Consider the following 18,453-nt stretch of genomic DNA (forward strand, 5'->3'; position numbering starts at 1 on the left):
ATGTCTCCAGAGAAGCAACGAATTTTAGTAGAACAGCTGGATGAGATGCTGAAAGATGATGTGGTTGAGCCTGCTGAGAGTCCGTGGTCATCTCCAGTACTACTTACACCTAAAAAAAATGGTGAGCTTAGATTTTGTCTAGATAGCCGTAAATTAAATGCCGTCACAAAAAAAGACGCGTACAATCTACCTTACATCTCGGAAATACTGGATAATTTACGGGACGCCAAATATTTAACAAGTTTAGATTTATCTAAGAGCTTTTGGCAGATTTTGATAAATGAAGAGGATAGATGTAAAACCGCGTTTTATATTCCGACCCGTGGAACTTATCAATTTAAGGCTATGCCTTTTGGTCTTACTAATGCTCCAGCTACTCAACAACGTCTCGTAGATATTCTGTTTTATGGACCTGAATTTGAGCATAGAGTTTTTGTTTTCGTAGATGATATTATTATAGTATCGTCAACTTTCGAGCAACATATATCCTTACTTTTACTAGTCTTAGATAAATTAAAGTTAGCTAATTTAACAATAAATCTAAAAAAGAGTCAATTTTTCAGAGAAAAACTAAAATATTTAGGCTATGTAGTTGATGCTAACGGTTTACATGCTGATCCTGAAAAAGTAGACGCTATTAAAAACTACCCTACCCCCACAAATAGAAAAGAAGTTCGGCGGTTCTTGGGCGCAGCTTCTTGGTATCGCAGATTTATTCCCAACTTTAGTTCTTTGGCTTCTCCATTAAATAAATTAACTTCTCAAAGTAAAAAGGCACCACCATTTGAATGGTCGAAGGAGGCTGATACTGCTTTTACTCAATTGAAAGAGTGCTTAGTGTCTGCGTCTGTACTTTCGTGTCCGGATTATACTCAACCTTTCCAAATTCATACTGACGCGAGTAACTACGGAATCGGTGCTGTTTTGACACAAGACATAAATGGCGAGGAGCGTGTCATTGCCTACATGAGCAAGTCCTTGTCTAATCAAGAACGCAATTACAGTGCGACCGAGCGCGAAGCACTTGCTGTCTTACTAGCGGTTGAACATTGGCGATGCTATGTAGAAAATGGCCAGAAGTTTATAGTTTATACCGATCATTCTGCCCTAAAATGGTTTTTAAATTTGAATAATCCTACCGGTCGTTTAGCTCGCTGGGGAGTACGACTATCGGCATATAACTTTGAAATTAGACATCGTCGCGGTGTAGAAAATGTTGTGCCTGATTTTCTATCTCGTTCAACTCCCGTATCTGCTATCGATAGTACCTTGACTAATCGCACTACGGATAATATTGTGGCCAAGACATCGGATCCTTGGTATCTAAATATATACAATGGCTGTTTAAATTCCCCAACTTCTTTTCTCGATTTTCAAATTTCTAACAATAAACTTTTTCGTTACAAAAAATGTCTAAATCCACTTGCTAGAGAATTTGAATGGAAAGAAGTGGTACCACTTGAATATAGGACTGATATTATCATTCAAAACCATGCTGAACCTATTAGTGGTCATCTAGGTATATTTAAAACTTTTAAACGCATTGCACTAAAATACTATTGGCCTGGTATGTATTCCGATGTAGTTAAAGTAGTGAACTCTTGCGACGCGTGTATTGCACATAAACATCAGAACCACGCAACGCTGGGTCACATGGGTAGACCTAAATCTTGTCATAGACCCTTTCAAATGCTTAGCATTGATCTTGTTGGACCACTGCCGCCGACCAGAAAACAAAATTGTTATATATTTGTTGTAACCTGCTGTTTTTCCAAATATTGTTTACTTTTCCCTATTAGACGGGCTACCGCTGACATTATTGCTAAAATCTTAGAAGAAAACGTATTTTTGGTACATGGTATTCCATCTACTATTATCCTCGACAACGGTAAACAATTTATTAGCGCTACACTAAAAAACTTAATAGACAAATATAAAATACCGAATTTACATTTCACACCTAAATATTCACCGCATATTAATACCGTTGAAAGGTATAATAAAACCGTAATGACTGCAGTATCAACTTTTATAAACAATGATCACCGGGTTTGGGATTTACTTATTCCTAAAATTCAATTTGCTATTAACAGCTCTGTAAATGAGGTGACTGGTTTCACGCCTGCATTTCTTGTCTTTGGTCGTGAACTAGTCAGTTGTGGCACTCATTACATTAATGCTGACTTTGATGATAACATTATTTTTGAACCTCGTGATGCATACGTAGAAAATTTAGGTTACCTATCTACAGTGTTCAATAAAGTACAAGCTGCGCTTCTACAAGCTCATTCTAGGAATTCGCAATCTTATAATCTACGCAGAAAGGCTGCTGAATTCAATATAGGTGATATCGTCTGGAAAAGAACTTTCTACCAGAGCGATAAAGATAAATATTTTAACAAAAAATTAGCGCCTAAGTTTATAAAATGTCAAGTAATTGGGAAAAAATCGCCCTTGGTTTATGAATTAGCTGACATGTCTGGAAAGTCTATAGGAGATTGGCATATTAAGGACTTAAAACTAATAAACTACAAAGAATAAATTCTTAGTTCAACTTAAATTCTATAACTGTAATTAAAATTATATAACAAATTTTAAAAAATCAACTAAAACTAAATGCACTAAATATAACTAAAACATATACATAATATAAACTAAAAAACTAAATTAAATAATATAAACTAAAAAACTAAACTAAATAACGTAAACTACACCCACTTACTACTACTACCCATAACTATTCCTTTTCTATTTTTCACCTATTGGTCTACCCCAATAGTTTATATGATGATGGTCTACCCCATACATCGTATTCCTACCATATTAAATATATTATGACTATCGGCCCTACACCGATGGTTATAAACGAAGCTTGATCGTGGTTCTACCCCATGGATCCCTTCTGTATGCTAAAGGCCCTACACCTTTGGTATTCTTCGGAGCGGTGCAACTCCTTAAATAAGCCTTTGCAAGAGCGGTTGATTACTCTATAAGTAAGCCTTAATCACAAATATAACTTATGTATTTATCTTTTCTAATATTCAATCTATCAATTAATAGTTATGTGTAGTTAGTAATCGCTCGATTTCAGCCTTATCCTCTTCCAGCCATGACTGAACTGGGTGAGTGTTCTGTGCACTATAGGCAGAATACTCAGGTCGAAAGGACGCTGACGCACAGATGTCTAGTGTGATGTCGGCTATTTAATGTAAGGAAGAATGAAAGGTGAGGGATGTTTACATTATGAATGAAGACGAATGAAAGAGAAACTCAGATCAGTTGTTAGCAAGAGCGAAAGCAGCGGATTTTTCCTAGGAAAAATCCTACGCTAAAAAGGGGGGTACTGTAACGTTGTACGTTATATTTTGAATATTTAAAAATACTAGACTTGCTATATCTCAACCGCGCGCCGCGAGCCGTGCGCCGTTGACGGGTGACGGAAACCGGTTCGGCGAACTATCCCTCCTATGAGGCGACGCGAGCAGAGCCGGCGGTCAATCGCGAGACGGTCACTAGCACGACACCGCGAGCCGATACAGTACTGGTCTATGTTGGTTTTTAACTCGCTGGTATATCGCATTTAATTTTATCCTAAATTAACTATTGTGCTTTTAAAATCACTATTAGAATCAGTGTATACCCCAGATCGGGTGAGTGTTGCAAAATATTACTTATTATGTGCATCTAGAAAAGTTATACGTGAGTACGTGACGTGTCGTAGGATGACTTGCTGATTTCATTGTGCGCTCATTCTTTTATTTCATGCTACGATCACGCCTTTGTTGCTGTTCTTATGGAATATTATAGACTATGTATTGCCATAACGCTTTTAAAAAATATCAGGTGGTATTTGACCTTACATGACCGGTGCACTTAGACCGTGTCATGAGGGCCACGCCCTACAATTATTTTCTCACATTCTTTCCTTTTTAAATAATTTCTTATAGTGTCTACCTACTTATAACTTCTTCATTAACTTTTTCATTTAAACTAGTGCTTTGCTTTTTAAATCATTCACATACTTTCACCCTCATCACTTGCATTCAGATTACATTTTGGTTAGCTGTATTATAATTTGTCACGCTGCCTAGGCTGCCTCATCTCGATGCTATTTAGTGCTTGATCACTGCTTTCCATTTAGTTAGGTAGTGAGTAAGTGGACATCGGGATGTTGCAGTCGTGGCTGGAATATAACCGGACCGTAACTAAGACGGAACATAACGGACATTCCAGGGTTCAAGTACCTGACTACCTCCAGTGCACCTACCGTAGTGCACCTACCCTCAGTGCACCTACCTACGCGCTTGTCTACCTACGTGCCTGTGTCTACCTCCGTGCCTGTGTCTACCTTCGTGCCTGTGCCTACCTACGTGCCGCGCCTATCTACGTGTCCTGCATCTACCTGCGCGTCCGGCATCTACTAGCGCGCTGCACACTTACCCCGCCTGACCGCTGCCGAGCTGCCTGACTATACAGGGTAGTAGTGTTCTATAGCGGGCCAGAACTTAACGCGAGCTCGATTATTCTAAACCCACTCCCGGCTCTGCCGATCTTTTTCTAGAATATAGACTTTTATACCATTTACTAATTTTTTTTATTTTTCTACCTACTAGACTACCTACCACTAAACCTAAACGTTACAGGTGGTAATTTCAACCCTGCTTGCAAACTCCTTTTAGTCGCCAAGAAACAAGAATTCTCAATGTCTTATGTCCATATAAACATATTTTAATTTAAGATTGCACTTTGTACCTACATTCCATTTATAAGATTAAAAGGTCCAAAAAAGGGCTTCGTCGCCAAGAATAATCAGCGTTGCATTTGTAATGTGACGAAATTGAACTAAGTGATGCTGTCTGACCGTTTTTCATAAGAAAAGTTACGATTGTTGCCAAATTGGCGCCAGATGATGTAATGAACACTGGTACACTTTTGAAGGTACATTATTCAATTTGTCAAGAGTGCGTTACAAATATATTTTATTGATGAACCGAGTCCGTTTGTACGTATTTACTAATAAGGATTGTTAGGTAATTCGTGTTGTGTTGTTGACAATGTATTTAGGGCGTTGCGTTGGCCGTGTCCCGTGTCCAAAATATGATGAATGATGTCGTTTTATTATTTATTTCTGGCGCGTGTTTGAAGCTTTCGTAAACGATCGTTTTCTTAATTTAAAGCACATTTTTCAATGTAGGGACGCAAGTGAAGGTAATGTTTCATTCGGCCTTTTAATTTTGTTTAACCGTGTTATGTGGCATGAAATCGATAAGGGGAACCTATAAACCTAGTTGGGACTCGTCAAAGACAGGGTCAATTTGTTAAATTTCTTTAAAATATTATAATTAAACATTTGCATAATTTTACCGTTCATCCTCTTTCTTACGAAACATCCATAATTAATTTTCTATCTTCACGTGGAATTAACTAGTGATGTTTTTCGTTGTCTACAGCTACACAGGCCATTGTCCCGAGTACAAATACCGGATAGGCGATACTTATGGGTCGACCACACACAAGATACTCCTGGACCCAAGCGTCCAGCACTCCGAGAGACTGGTGCTGTCTGATCGGACGGCTGATGATTTTCAGGTCAGTAAAGAAGCTTGACAATGGAGGAAATCGATAGAAAAGGGGGAAGGGTATCGTTTTCAAGTATAGACAATATTCTTCATCCTTCCAAAATTTATCTAGTCATAAACTCTCGGTCGGTTATATAAACATTTCTAGAATTTGTCTCCCAAAGGCTCCAATCAGTCTGCCGTTGATGAATAAACATCGGGACAAAATTGCTCTGCGAACCCAGCCATTATTGATAACAGAACTTTATTATCATCGAGGCCTCAGAAATGGCGACTAATTCATAGTTTTTTGGGGGCAATAAAATTGCTGTAGGTGCCTTTAATATGTAGTTTGAGCTAACCGAAGATACGAGTGCCAAGAAAAGTGTTTGTACCTACCTACTTATACATCGTATGAAGGAAGATATTATTCTTTAGATTGCAATTCGCGCACTTTACTCAGAAACACTATAACTTAACCATTTTCCTGAAAGCTATCAGACAATTCCTGTTATTTCGCCGCACAGTTATCTTCCAGTTAAATTGTTCCCTCACATGTATTACCGTGTTCATTCAATTAACCTTACTTAATCCTTTGCCATTATCATTTGCATTTGCTACTAAACGTGGGTGTACTTAATCTGTTTATTGACTAGCCAGATAAGGCCATATTGATTATTTTTCCAGTAGGTATGTCCCTTATCTAATGGAAAACTTGCCAAAATCAATAGCTAAAAGATAATGTGCATTGTGCTGCTAATGGTTTGATTGATTTTATTAGATAAAAAAATATTGAAATAAACATTTAATCACATTGTTTCTTATTTCGACTTAAGTCGCCTCAGAGGGTTCAATCTAGACTTCTTTTAAAGTATTTGATCCCTAGGTATGAACTGACTCCCGCTGAGATGGCTAGATTAGCTGTTGTCAATTCAAAATTTCTTAAGGGTTGGGAAAGTACCTCTATTCGTTAGTAGGGGTTATTTTTATCAGGTTTTTTAATATTTTCTTATCCATTTGTATGATGTTTTCAAATTGCACAGATCTATCGGCCACCGCAAACAGACATCGACATCGTGAACGCGAGGTTTCGGAATGGCGACCCAGTGTACAAGCATCCTATGATACCGGGATATGAGGGTAAGATGCATTGTTTCTTTATATTTCAAAGGTAAGAAGTAATTAGGGCGTGCCAGGACCTCTAGTGCGTTTCTGTCTTCTTGAAGTGGTAAGAAAACGCAGGGACGCGACTTAAACATTTTTCACAATGATGTTTAATTAAACTATGCACTGCAAAAGCTAAATACATACCCGAATACCTTTAATATGAAAGACGTTTTATCCATTTATGCAAGTACAGGAAAATAATTCTTAGGTACCTTATTTCCCAATATTGAATTCTTAAACTATTTTAGTCCTAGTTTATTTTTCTCACATAAATAAAGTGAAATCTCAAGGATTTGTCTAGAAGTTAATCTCGGTGAATCAGTTTGTATGAGTCATAGCGGACCGGTCCGAGACTCCAAGGCATGCCGCCATTTCCTCACAGCCTTTGGCTCCCAGATACTTAAATATCCCATTACTGTTACACGTACATTTTAAATTAAAGTGTGAAAAAAATTACTTACATTATAACGCAATTGAAGGGAAATCTATTAATGTGCTGTTGTTTGTGGGGATCAACAAAAAAGTTTGTAATTTCGCACGTCCAGTTTGCGGTTGTCTTTTTTTTGTTTTTGGTGAAAACGGCGCGTTTGTTTTAGACGCGAGTTCGTGACTGTTAGCTAAACGTAGCTTAGTCAGTTTGTATGACCTTTCAGCCAGTGCGGTTTTGGACATGAGACATAGGTAGCTTTTCAATCTCAAATACTAGATTACATAGGTAAGCACCACAGTCGCCGCTGTAGCTTGGCCAAAAACTGCATTAAAAACCCCTTTTTTCTGAAGATCTTATTTAACGAAGTACCTACCTACGTAATTATTGCCTACCTTCACTATGACCATGAAATCGTGTATGTTATGGTTTCAATTATTTGAGAAAAACTCCTCCTTATTCGAGCTTGTTTTTAGGATAACTTATAAACAGACGATATTTATTAAACCATCGATAGACTTATGTGATGTCATTTACTTATTTTGGTGTTGTTGTTATTATCATATCCTCAAAATATTTAGTATTTTGATCCTTCATTTTCCGCAGCGCTATAGTCCCTCTGTTTTGTTATCCCGTGAAATTCAAATAAAAATAGACGAGTTTTTTTTCAAGCCTAATCAAAGACAAGTGGAATAAAGATCTTTTCAATAGACCTGGTTACAGACAAGGGACAAAATAAGGAACCTATCACAAACGCAGTGACTATCAGGATTAAAACAAGTCATTCATGATTAACGTGGTGTTTCTAAAGCTCTTCGTTTATTTGCGTTATTCCAGCCGCAATGACCGAGTTGACCACAGCACGTAGGTGTGAGTAATTGTCTAAAGCCCACACTTCAGCGGCTGCACTATTTACGTAGGCAGTTGGTTAGGCTGTTAATTCGCAAGGATTTGCATACACATTGTCAGACAAGCTGGATTTATTGCTGCATCGGGTGTTTGATTGTTTGAGTGCCGATAAGATTGTTCTAGAGGGCTGGAAGTTTTGGTAGACTTTTTTTGACTATTGAACTCGTTGTGGGAAATAGGAATATAGGAGAGCGAGCTTTTAAAACAGTACATCAAAACCCCTTTCTGCCACTATAAGTATGACCTAGCAAGATCTATGCTATTAAATGTTTCTACCTCTACAATTCTACAAATATGGATCAAATTTTCGCAAGGAAGACATTTATAGAGCAGAAATACGCCTAGAAATACATGAGTCAATAACAATATTTTCCAAACTTCCTCAATAGTTCAGTGCCGATCTAGATGTGGTACATTTATGTAAACTGCCATGGCGGCCCTCAGACTACTTCCAGGAGACAACAGCCTTGTTTATCGCAATGAATGGACCAAACAGATGTTCGTTGACCTCGAATTACACGAAGATATTTTAGTATTTAAACTAGTTTATCCACTAGACTAGAAACTACGTAGTTCTGTGGCTGAGACATTTTTCTATCGCCGTTTATTGAGGTGAGGGTCGAGGCTATTATTTCTTGCATACATGAGCCCATGCACACATGTAAAGCTTTTATATAGCTACATAAAGTTCCACACAGATATGGAGTAGAATTACGCACACACGCAAATATTTCCCATAGCATATAAGTGAACATGATCAGCGATTTTCTTCAAACGGAAAACGTTGACAGTGCTGCTTCCCTGCGTCAGATTATAAAGTCTAAGGCCTACAAAATATGTGCATAATCTTCGAATAAAACGGTACACGTTCTTTATCAATCGTTGCTCTAGTTATGTCACGGTATCAGATGGCGACCACTTGTTTTGTGACTAGCGTTCGCGAAAATAACGGTCAGTGTTTTATTTAGTGTTTGTTAGGTACCTAGGTACCCTGCATCGGGCCGTGGTCACAGTAATCTAGTATCTAAATACATCTTGGTTTAGCATAGAATCACATTTTCGTGTAGATGGAGAATCGAGCGAGTTTAGGTACATTTTATCGAGGATACTATTCGTACCTTGCACGTTGTTTAAATAACTTTCATCAACTATTCATTTTTCATTCAACAATTCGCCATTTTTGATCAATGGTTTTCGTATCTGAGCGACTTTTTAAAGTGATTGGTAAAATATAGGATTCCTACCGAGATTAAACAACCACTTCGGTCAGCGATACACTGTTGCTGCTACCGAAGCCCTGTCAGAGTTCCAAAGGGTGCAACTAAACCAGAGAGCAGCAAGGAACCAGTTGGAAAGAGTGGTGGACTTACAAGCCGGGAAAGGACAACCTTGGGATTTGGTCGACAGATTCGTAAGTCTCACGGAATATTTTGAAATCGAATGCAGATTTTATTCGTATTTATTTTTGGAATGGAATGCAAGAATACTTCCTGCAATGTTAATCTTATAATTCACCAAGAATAGAATCAGAAAGAATGGAGATGGATGAAGAAAGAAGAATGTACGGAGATGGAGAACGCCTTGTTGAAGAGGAAAGTAGCTACAATTATAAAGCCAGATCTTAAACTTCACAGTCCGCGACAGCCGAGTTCAAGCTACCCCTAGTCACAGTGCGACCAGAATGCGCAGGAATATTACGAGACGTGCCAATGGATGAACCCCAGCTATCACCCGCATCGCATTCTGTCAGTCCATTTTTCATGGAAAATGGTCACCCCGACAAATATATCAAGAAAGGTGAGATCAAGATTAATGAAGAGATACACAGTTGCAAAAACTCTTTTTAAAAACCTCCTTCGTTATAGCCATTGCCAACGGGTTCTTTTTTTATTGAGTTGACTTTTTGATAAATGTCATCGCGTTTGCGTTTATTTCGATGTTTCTAAAGCTCTATAAATATTGTTTTATATAAATGTCCTATGCAAAATTACACGCCTCCTTTGTGCGAAATCAAATATGGGGATTTAATCCGTCGCAATCAGTGCGTGAGTTCAAAACATTGATTTTTCATTGAACAGGTAGGTACGTAAATTACGTTCTCAGTATCAGAGGTAACTTGATATGTTTGTTTAAAGGTTTCTCGGGCCATGTTCCGTACGGTTTCCAAAGATTCGGAGAGTCATCCAAGAAGCTCACGAACTCTGCGCTCTGTGACTTTTCATCTAACTACAGACGAAGACAGAGCACTGAATGGGCACCAGTGAATGTAGTCAAGTAAGTTTAATACAATTAAGTTAGTTGCATACTTGTTTTTATATAATAAGCGTAACTAATAAGAGTTATGTATACTTAATTAAATGATTAATAGATAAAACATTATTGATTTTATTGTTTCTGAACGATTACGTAGGTTGACGTTATTAAAGTCATATATGTCAACGTCAATTATCTGTCAAATTGGGAAGTAAATAGGTTGGAGTTGTACACGCGCAATTTATTTATTTTTCTCTAATATTTATTGTGAAAGTTTAAAATGGCTAAGAAGAAACCGATGCCGAACCTCTCGAAAGAGGAGAAAATGGTGATGGTGATATCAGAGATTATTCAAGAGTTATTAGTGGCACATCGACAAGGCAAAGATGTTAACCTCAACAAGATGAAAACGAGGATTTCTTCAAAGTACGGTTTAGGGACATCACCTAGACTGGTGGATATCATAGCGGCTGTGCCCGCTGACGCTAAAAAGATCTTACTTCCAAAATTAAAGGCTAAGCCTATTCGTACAGCTTCTGGTATAGCTGTGGTCGCTGTCATGTGTAAACCTCACAGATGTCCGCATATAAACTTTACCGGCAACATTTGTGTGTACTGCCCTGGCGGGCCGGACTCGGACTTTGAGTACTCCACACAGAGCTACACAGGCTACGAGCCTACTTCGATGAGGGCGATCAGAGCGAGGTACAATCCTTACCTACAGACGCGCCATAGAGTCGAACAGTTGAAGCAACTCGGTCATAGTGTCGATAAAGTCGAGTTTATTGTCATGGGCGGCACTTTCATGAGTCTCCCTGAAGATTATAGAGACTATTTTATAAGGTAAGCTGTTTGATGTTATTTATCATTATTTGTTTTGGTAGCAACGATATTGCAGCGTAGTAATATGGCATCATCATTAAAGACTTGAGATTGAATAAGTTCAACACATGTTCTAGTACTACTTACAACTTGAAAACTTTCATACATTCTGACTTATTCACTAATACATATTCAACCTCATTCCAGGAATCTCCATGATGCCCTATCAGGCCACACGTCAAGCTCAGTGGCTGAGGCTGTGAAGTACTCGGAGAAGGCTAAGACAAAGTGCATTGGTATCACAATAGAGACACGACCAGACTACTGTCTGCAGAGACACATGAGTGATATGCTTAATTATGGCTGTACCAGGTCAGTATCATCAATTTATGAGGTAAAATGTCTGCTGATCAGTTCTCTACTCCACACAGAAGTGAACTATGGGATATGCATTCCTAAGTTTTATTCTGCTATTTAATAATCAAAACATAATATTGCTTCATAATTAATTACAGTGTTATATTCAATTAATAAATTAAATTAATATAATATTTCAGGCTTGAAATAGGTGTTCAGTCAGTATATGAAGACATTGCAAGAGACACTAACAGAGGTCACACAGTGAAGGCTGTCTGTGAGAACTTTAATCTGGCCAAGGATGCTGGCTACAAGGTAATTAATTTATGATGTAATTAATGGCTTTGACTGCATATTGCTTAGAAAAAAGAGAATAAAAATAATAACTTTTTACAAAAATCAAACAAATGAACTGCTGCTTATAATAAAATTGAATTGAATAAGAAATTGTTATTATGGTATTTATGTTGATTTTTGGCAGCATTTTATTTTTAGACTGAGTTTTCAACAAAAATCCTGACACAATTGTTTACGTTTAGTTAAGTGGCTACTCCAGTGGGGTATCATTAAACTCATATAATGAATATAATGAAATTTTTCATATAATAATGTAAAGTAATATATGTATTTACTTTGTAGGTGCTTATTTCTAAATTACTTTATGTACAGAGATGGTCTCTTTTAAAATTCCTATTTAATGGTTCCCAGATAGTTGCTCACATGATGCCAGACCTACCAAATGTAGACTTCGAGAGAGACGTAGAACAGTTCATAGAATTCTTTGAGAACCCCGCATTCCGGGCTGATGGGCTCAAGATATACCCTACACTGGTGATCAGAGGCACCGGGTTATATGAGTTGTGGAAGACAGGGAGGTATAGGAGTTATCCTCCGTCTACGTTAGTGGATCTGATCGCTAAGATATTGGCTTTAATACCACCATGGACTAGGGTGTACAGGTAATATGATAGTATTTTTTTATGAAAATAATCAGAGTGGGACTACCTTACAATCATTTACATAATAAGAAACTTGTGGTTCCATGTGCTTCTTCGCATGTACAGAGGGAACTAATTCCTGCATCTGGATAAAAAGCCTGTGCTTTCTCAGGTTATAATCAACTGTCTATCTGTGCACCATTCATTTAAATCAGTTCTGTATTTTTTACGTGACACACACTAACAAGACAAACAGGCAGACAGAAGAGTGCTAAAAATAAGTCTGAAACAAAAAGTATACTAATATTTACATATTTGGTTTCCTATCTTTTTATTTTTATGACAATATTTTTAATTTATGATTAAATTGCCCTTTCCAGAGTACAGCGTGACATCCCAATGCCGCTAGTCTCATCAGGAGTGGAACACGGTAACTTGAGGGAGTTGGCCCTTGCTCGCATGGCAGACCTGGGCACAGACTGCAGAGATGTCAGGACCAGGGAGGTTGGCATACAGGAGATACACAATAGGGTCAGGCCTTATGAGGTGAGTGCAGTTTTTCTGTGTATCTATACTAATATTAAGAAATTGAAGAGACTTGCTTGAACACGCCAATATCAGAAACAATTGCTAAATTCCTTTTGTTTAGTTTTTGATTTCTTAGAAATAATTTTTGAAGAATAATGCAAAAGCATTATTCTGTCATACATTGTGACTGCTGAAATTAAGCGACACTAAAATACATATTGTTTTGCATTATTACCAGCAAGAATTCTTTTTCGGTAAAAGAAGTATTGCATTTCATTTGAGAAGTGCTCTTTCTCCTGATTGGTCTCTTATTAACTACGAAATAGACAAAAATTTCGTTTATTTCGTAAAAATATAATTTTGTTATTTTTATTTCACTCATCACCATTTCCAAATTCCAGGTAGAACTAATAAGACGCGACTACACAGCCAACGGTGGTTGGGAAACATTCCTAGCTTACGAAGACCCAGACCAGGACATACTGGTCGGTCTACTGCGGCTGAGGAAGTGTGCCTCCGATACTTATAGACCGGAGCTAAAGCCTGGGCCCAATGATAACTTCAAACAGTGCAGTATTGTGAGGGAACTGCACGTTTATGGGTCTGTTGTGCCGGTGAGTTATGCAAGATTTTTGCTTACTATTTTATGCTTGACTGCGATTCAGGAAGAATGTCTAAATAGAGCTTATATAAAAATCGTATAAAACCTTAAATATCAGATCCTCAGTCACTTGCAGTCACAGTGCTTATTTTGTGGCGAGTTAAATAGCATGATTCATGATCATAAAAATGCCACATGCTTATATGTGCCCCGTAAAATGAATTAGTAACAAAAAAATAAGGTCGAATATTAGTGATGTAATTTTTGTTGCCACTGTTTAGAACCTCGCATACTTGCCTCTATAATACAATAACGGTGTGTATTATTGGGTCACCTGCTGCTTCTCAAGTGCCTATAAAAATATGTACGCATAATCACTTATTGTAATTTTTATAACCTACTCATTTTTCTTTCAGGTGAACGCTCGTGACCCAACAAAATTCCAGCACCAAGGGTTTGGCATGTTACTGATGGAGGAAGCTGAAAGGATTGCCAAGGAAGAGCATGGGTCAGACAAGATTGCCGTCATATCTGGTGTGGGCACCAGGAATTATTACGCCAAGATCGGATACCATCTCGAAGGGCCTTACATGGTCAAAATGCTTGTATGACAATAAAGTGGATTCAATGATGTTTTGGTTTTTATTTTTAACTGATTTTGAGTTTGTTTTGCAGTGAAAGGTTTGTTCTGTTTTGGAAATTATTCTCAGCCTTACTTATAAACGTGAATTAAATAATAAGTAATACTTAAAGGCTGTTTAAGAAAATTCTTACTTATAAACGTTGCTTAAGCATGTCTTAACTAACATTTAATCACTACTTAAGACTAAGTAGTGATTAGTTAAAACCTTGCTTAGAAGGTGATTAGAGATTTTTATAAGGGGGTAAATTTTTACAGTATTCTGAAGTATGTTACTATTCTGAAGTATGTTACTTAGGAATCCAATCACACCGTTTTGTGAGAGCAAAATATTCCCCAATTGCCGTAGAGCCCAGTTAAACAAATGTTAAACTCGATAGACTTTTTAGCAAAACCTATGCGTTTATAATCCTTATGGCCGATTTTTCAACAGTTACCTATGTATAGAAAATATGTTATAACCGCTATATTTATTTATTCCTTAGCAGTTAACTGATTAATATTTCAAATTATTATAACAAACTTTTTACGTAAATGTATAGGTTTTTTCTGTCCCTCCGCCTGAAACCCTTTCCTTGTTTTCCTTTGACAGGCCTGATCCGCCGCTGTCGATCAACCCGACGGAGATCTATCACAAGCACGTCGGCATGCTGCCCAACTACGCCGGACACGTTCCTGGATGCATGTTCAGGTAAGAATGTAGCCATTGATTCTTTAGGGCAAAGCAGTATGTAAGGTGCATTTGGAGTTTGACATCTATCAATCTTGGCAAGTCTGAAATTTGTATTTCATAGTTGGCATTTCCGTCCCTAAAATTGTGGTGCGCAGTCATTTTATAACTTTTATTTGTTGGCATAATCTCATATCCAGTCAGTCTGTATCTTTAAACACATTAAAATCGTATCATTGGTTAATTTACGCAACCCTATGATTTACTTATTACCTATTTTTTGAGAATTTAACTTTAGGAATAGTAGGGCTGTAGCAAAAGAAACAAGTAATAATATCTCGATTAAGTAGGTAGGTTTAGAAGTTTTTTCTTATTTTTTCATACTTTTTTTCATTTACTCCCTCCAGATTTGGAAAAACTTACGGCAATGACACGAGAGACGCCAAGCGCTGGCTTCGCGGAGATTTCACCTCATAACGACATAAAGTGTAACAGACAAGCGATAGTGAAGCTTATTGTAACAGCAATATGGTCTAAATTCAAAGTGCACCTACTTTGACACGATCAAATTATACTCCTTGGTATCGTTTTTAAATAAAACGCTGAATCACGAATTGCATTTTCTTTAATATACCTATAACATACAAATAAGTAAAATAATTAACAAAGAAAATAATTGCAATCCTAAAAGTCTTTGTTCCAACATAAATTATAGAAAAGAAACAACGTTTTATACTTGTGTCTTAACTCTTAAAGTTTTGAGTTGACAATATTATGTAATAACGTTAACAATGTATAAAAATATAACAATATATATCACAATAGGCTTGGTTAAAAAAGTGATTTTAAATAATCCCCCTTTTTGGTCCCAAAATATTTGTATAACTTTTGGGACTCGCATGCAACTTCCGACCATAGTAATATTTTTCCAAAATAGGAAACATGCTTATTGACTAAGACTTAAGACATTAAAAAGTAGTCACACCATGGTTATACAGAATTTATACAGTCAGCGTCATAAAAATGGAAACACAACTAAAGACGAGTGGTAGACGCAAACAAAAAGTTAATAATATCGGTATAAACAAAATTACCTTAGATATATTTAAAAAAATTAAGTGCTCAAAACATACTTGTATAGTCGAGTAGTCTTAAATATGGTAGCAGTCATTCCACTATTTTGGTATCCAAGCATTTTGTAAATTTTGAAATATGGAACTCATCGGAACTACATTTTATTTACTGTTTGATTTTAGTTACTCATTTGCTCTGTTTGAGGAGATTAAAATAATAATAGATTGTAAATTTTTCAAATGTGTTCCATATTTTTTTTTACACTTTCAATGCTTGGATACATTTAATGACTGTCTGTCCATGTCTGTATGAAGTTTTGAACGTCTCAACTTTTTATTATATTTTGTGTTTATTATAACGTCACCATAAATGTATATTTGAGTAGCCTGAGTGTTACCTTCTTTATGAAGCTGACTGTACCTCATGTGACGTAACACAAAAAGATGGACTCATTTCTTTTTTTTTGTCGTGATGCCTAAACACAAGCTTTCTTATTCTTAGCATTCCATTCTTTGATTAATTTGCCGGCCAGCTGCAAGTTTTCGTCTTTCTGCAAAAAATGGAAATCATAAAATGTAGGTACAGAATCTCTTTAATACCTAAAAAAACTCACAATATAAGTGGTAATAAATAAAAAGGTAAAAAAATAAAATGGATACATTTTGAAATGCCCATTTGCCAAAACAAAGCTTTTACTAAAAAATGAAAACCAACTTCAATAGGACACTATGCAGAAAACCGCATCAAAGTTGGTTCAAACGTGAGATAAGCGCAGACGAACATACCTACATACGTCATACTGATACAGGTCAATATGAGAACCTCCCTTTTTTTAAACCTCCCTTTTCAGAATAAAAAGCCAGTATAAAAAGCAGTTTGGGGAGGAAATGGGCCACAAGAGCGTACTTAAAGAGCATGATAAATCCGACATACCTTAATAAAACAGAACCTAGCGAAGTTCTCCCCTAAATGCTTGTGTTCCTGCGAGTAGAAGGCCGTGGGAGGGATGGCGAGTACTCCCGTCTCTTTGGCAAACTTCTTCGTGAATTGGTAGTCTTTGTACTTGTCTGGTTCTGATGATAGGTCGATTTTATCCGCTGGAAGATAAAGGTTTGATTATGATGAGACAATAATGTGGATGTAATTGTTATTTAGATAATACCAGGGATACAAATCTACGAATATTTTAATGCTGGACTCTACGAATAATAAGCAATAGAGTTTTTTTTCTGGCTATAAAAATTATGTTAGGTAAGCTTTACAGCAACAGCATCCTACAGGTTATTGCGGAAAAGCAAGACTCAAACGTCCTGAAAGCATTTATACGTGCTCAAATTTTGTAAACTGGTTTCTGTATGTTTTTATGTATGGACATTGGTCTGAAATAAAGATTATATTATAGTCATTTATTTATTTAGAACATATAATTTACATTTTTAAATATTAAATATAAAAATAAAAAACATTTAAAAATATAAAAAATAGGTTGCCACCGATATCGGGCACAGGGTCCAAGGTACCGGTGGTTAGGGTCCCAGAGACAGAAACCTCCTCACAATACGTGCCGTATCAAGGAGTACTGCCTTCTGAATCAGTCCCTTGATCCAGCCGCCCAACGAGAGCCTCCTGAGGTGTTCGTCGAGGCTCTTGGCTATTAAACCATTGGCCGTAACGACAATCGGCACAACAACAGCCGTGTCGACACTCCACATGGCGACAACCTCGTGCGCTAAGTCGAGATATTTTATTTGTTTCTCTTTCTCAGCTTTCACAAGGTTCTCGTCATGCGGAACGGCGACATCGACTATCATCGCGCGGCGCGCTAATCGATCTATCACCACAATATCAGGCTTATTGGCTACAATAGTCCTGTCAGTGATGATAGATCGATCCAACCAGTACAAAGTGATATGGTCCTTTTCGAGAACTGGGTCGGGTGCATACTTGTAGTACGGTACCTCAAGGTCTACAAGGTTGTATTGCAGAGCAAGCTGCTGGTGGATGATCTTGGCCACTTGATTATGTCTGTGCAAATATTCACCATTAGCCAAACGAGAACAACCAGATATAATATGTCTGATAGACTCACCCGGATGGTGACATGCCCGACATATGTCAACCGTCCCGTCTTTCACGATATATCTCCGGTAGTTATTCGTAAGGATAACTTCGTCCATAATTGCACATACAAACCCTTCGGTTTCTCCAAACAAGTCACCGAAGCGTAGCCAAGATACGGACGCTTTGAAGTCTACATCGGGGCCATGAAGAGCCCCGAAGAAGCGTCCGTGTAGCTGTTTGCTCTGCCATACCTCCCTGCGATCGTGGGTAGTTAGTACGACAGGTTTGCGCCAGTTCTCATTTGCCAACGACAGCGGGGTGAGTCCTCTGTCCACTGCCACCATATCACGGTGCATACCCACGTCGCTTTTGAGAAAATATTCTCTGAGACTGCACACCTCGCGGTTGTGGAGCGTCTTTGCATTTAAAAAGCCTCGGCCTCCACATT

The 18,453-nt window shown here is 37.5% G+C and overlaps 3 protein-coding genes across 4 annotated transcripts in view; 2 read left to right on the plus strand and 1 right to left on the minus strand.

The window, feature by feature from the left end:
- LOC124644437 (UPF0605 protein CG18335-like) lies at positions 1-15,480 on the plus strand. The gene is made up of 9 exons (XM_047183790.1): positions 1-121; positions 584-701; positions 5,451-5,589; positions 6,602-6,698; positions 9,297-9,472; positions 9,696-9,858; positions 10,197-10,335; positions 14,793-14,891; positions 15,278-15,480. The coding sequence occupies exons 1-9, from the start codon at positions 1-3 to the stop codon at positions 15,345-15,347; spliced, it is 1,122 nt and encodes a 373-aa protein (XP_047039746.1). The 3' UTR covers positions 15,348-15,480.
- LOC124642750 (elongator complex protein 3) lies at positions 10,385-14,192 on the plus strand. Its single transcript, XM_047181384.1, has 7 exons — positions 10,385-11,157; positions 11,344-11,508; positions 11,694-11,808; positions 12,202-12,452; positions 12,812-12,977; positions 13,361-13,573; positions 13,977-14,192. Exons 1-7 carry the CDS (start codon positions 10,595-10,597, stop codon positions 14,169-14,171), a joined length of 1,668 nt encoding a protein of 555 aa, XP_047037340.1. The 5' UTR covers positions 10,385-10,594; the 3' UTR covers positions 14,172-14,192.
- Positions 15,478-18,453, minus strand: part of LOC124642758 (kynurenine aminotransferase) — a 12,805-nt gene continuing 9,829 nt past the window's right edge. Inside the window, exons 9-11 of one of the 2 annotated variants that reach the window (XM_047181403.1) lie at positions 16,878-17,041; positions 15,644-16,494; positions 15,478-15,602 (exon numbers count right to left, since the gene is read on the minus strand). In XM_047181403.1, coding sequence (XP_047037359.1) covers positions 16,420-16,494; positions 16,878-17,041 — 239 coding nt within the window. In that variant the 3' untranslated portion in view covers positions 15,478-15,602; positions 15,644-16,419. Of the gene's footprint in view, positions 16,495-16,877; positions 17,042-18,453 lie in introns of both variants that reach the window. The other variant, XM_047181395.1, reaches the window with a different exon arrangement.

This window comes from Helicoverpa zea, chromosome 2 (genome assembly GCF_022581195.2).
Source record: "Helicoverpa zea isolate HzStark_Cry1AcR chromosome 2, ilHelZeax1.1, whole genome shotgun sequence".
Classification (NCBI taxonomy): Eukaryota; Metazoa; Arthropoda; class Insecta; order Lepidoptera; family Noctuidae; genus Helicoverpa; species Helicoverpa zea.

What these genes read in the sequence shown, in the direction of transcription:
- LOC124644437 (XM_047183790.1), top strand. Translation starts at nt 1, where the DNA reads ATGTCTCCAGAGAAGCAACGAATTTTAGTAGAACAGCTGGATGAGATG. An exon ending in GGACGGCTGATGATTTTCAG is followed by an intron (nt 5,590 to 6,601) that starts GTCAGTAAAGAA and finishes CAAATTGCACAG; the next exon opens with ATCTATCGGCCACCGCAAAC. An exon ending in GCACCAGTGAATGTAGTCAA is followed by an intron (nt 10,336 to 14,792) that starts GTAAGTTTAATA and finishes TTCCTTTGACAG; the next exon opens with GCCTGATCCGCCGCTGTCGA.
- LOC124642750 (XM_047181384.1), top strand. Translation starts at nt 10,595, where the DNA reads ATGGCTAAGAAGAAACCGATGCCGAACCTCTCGAAAGAGGAGAAAATG. An exon ending in CCATGGACTAGGGTGTACAG is followed by an intron (nt 12,453 to 12,811) that starts GTAATATGATAG and finishes TGCCCTTTCCAG; the next exon opens with AGTACAGCGTGACATCCCAA. An exon ending in ATAGGGTCAGGCCTTATGAG is followed by an intron (nt 12,978 to 13,360) that starts GTGAGTGCAGTT and finishes TCCAAATTCCAG; the next exon opens with GTAGAACTAATAAGACGCGA.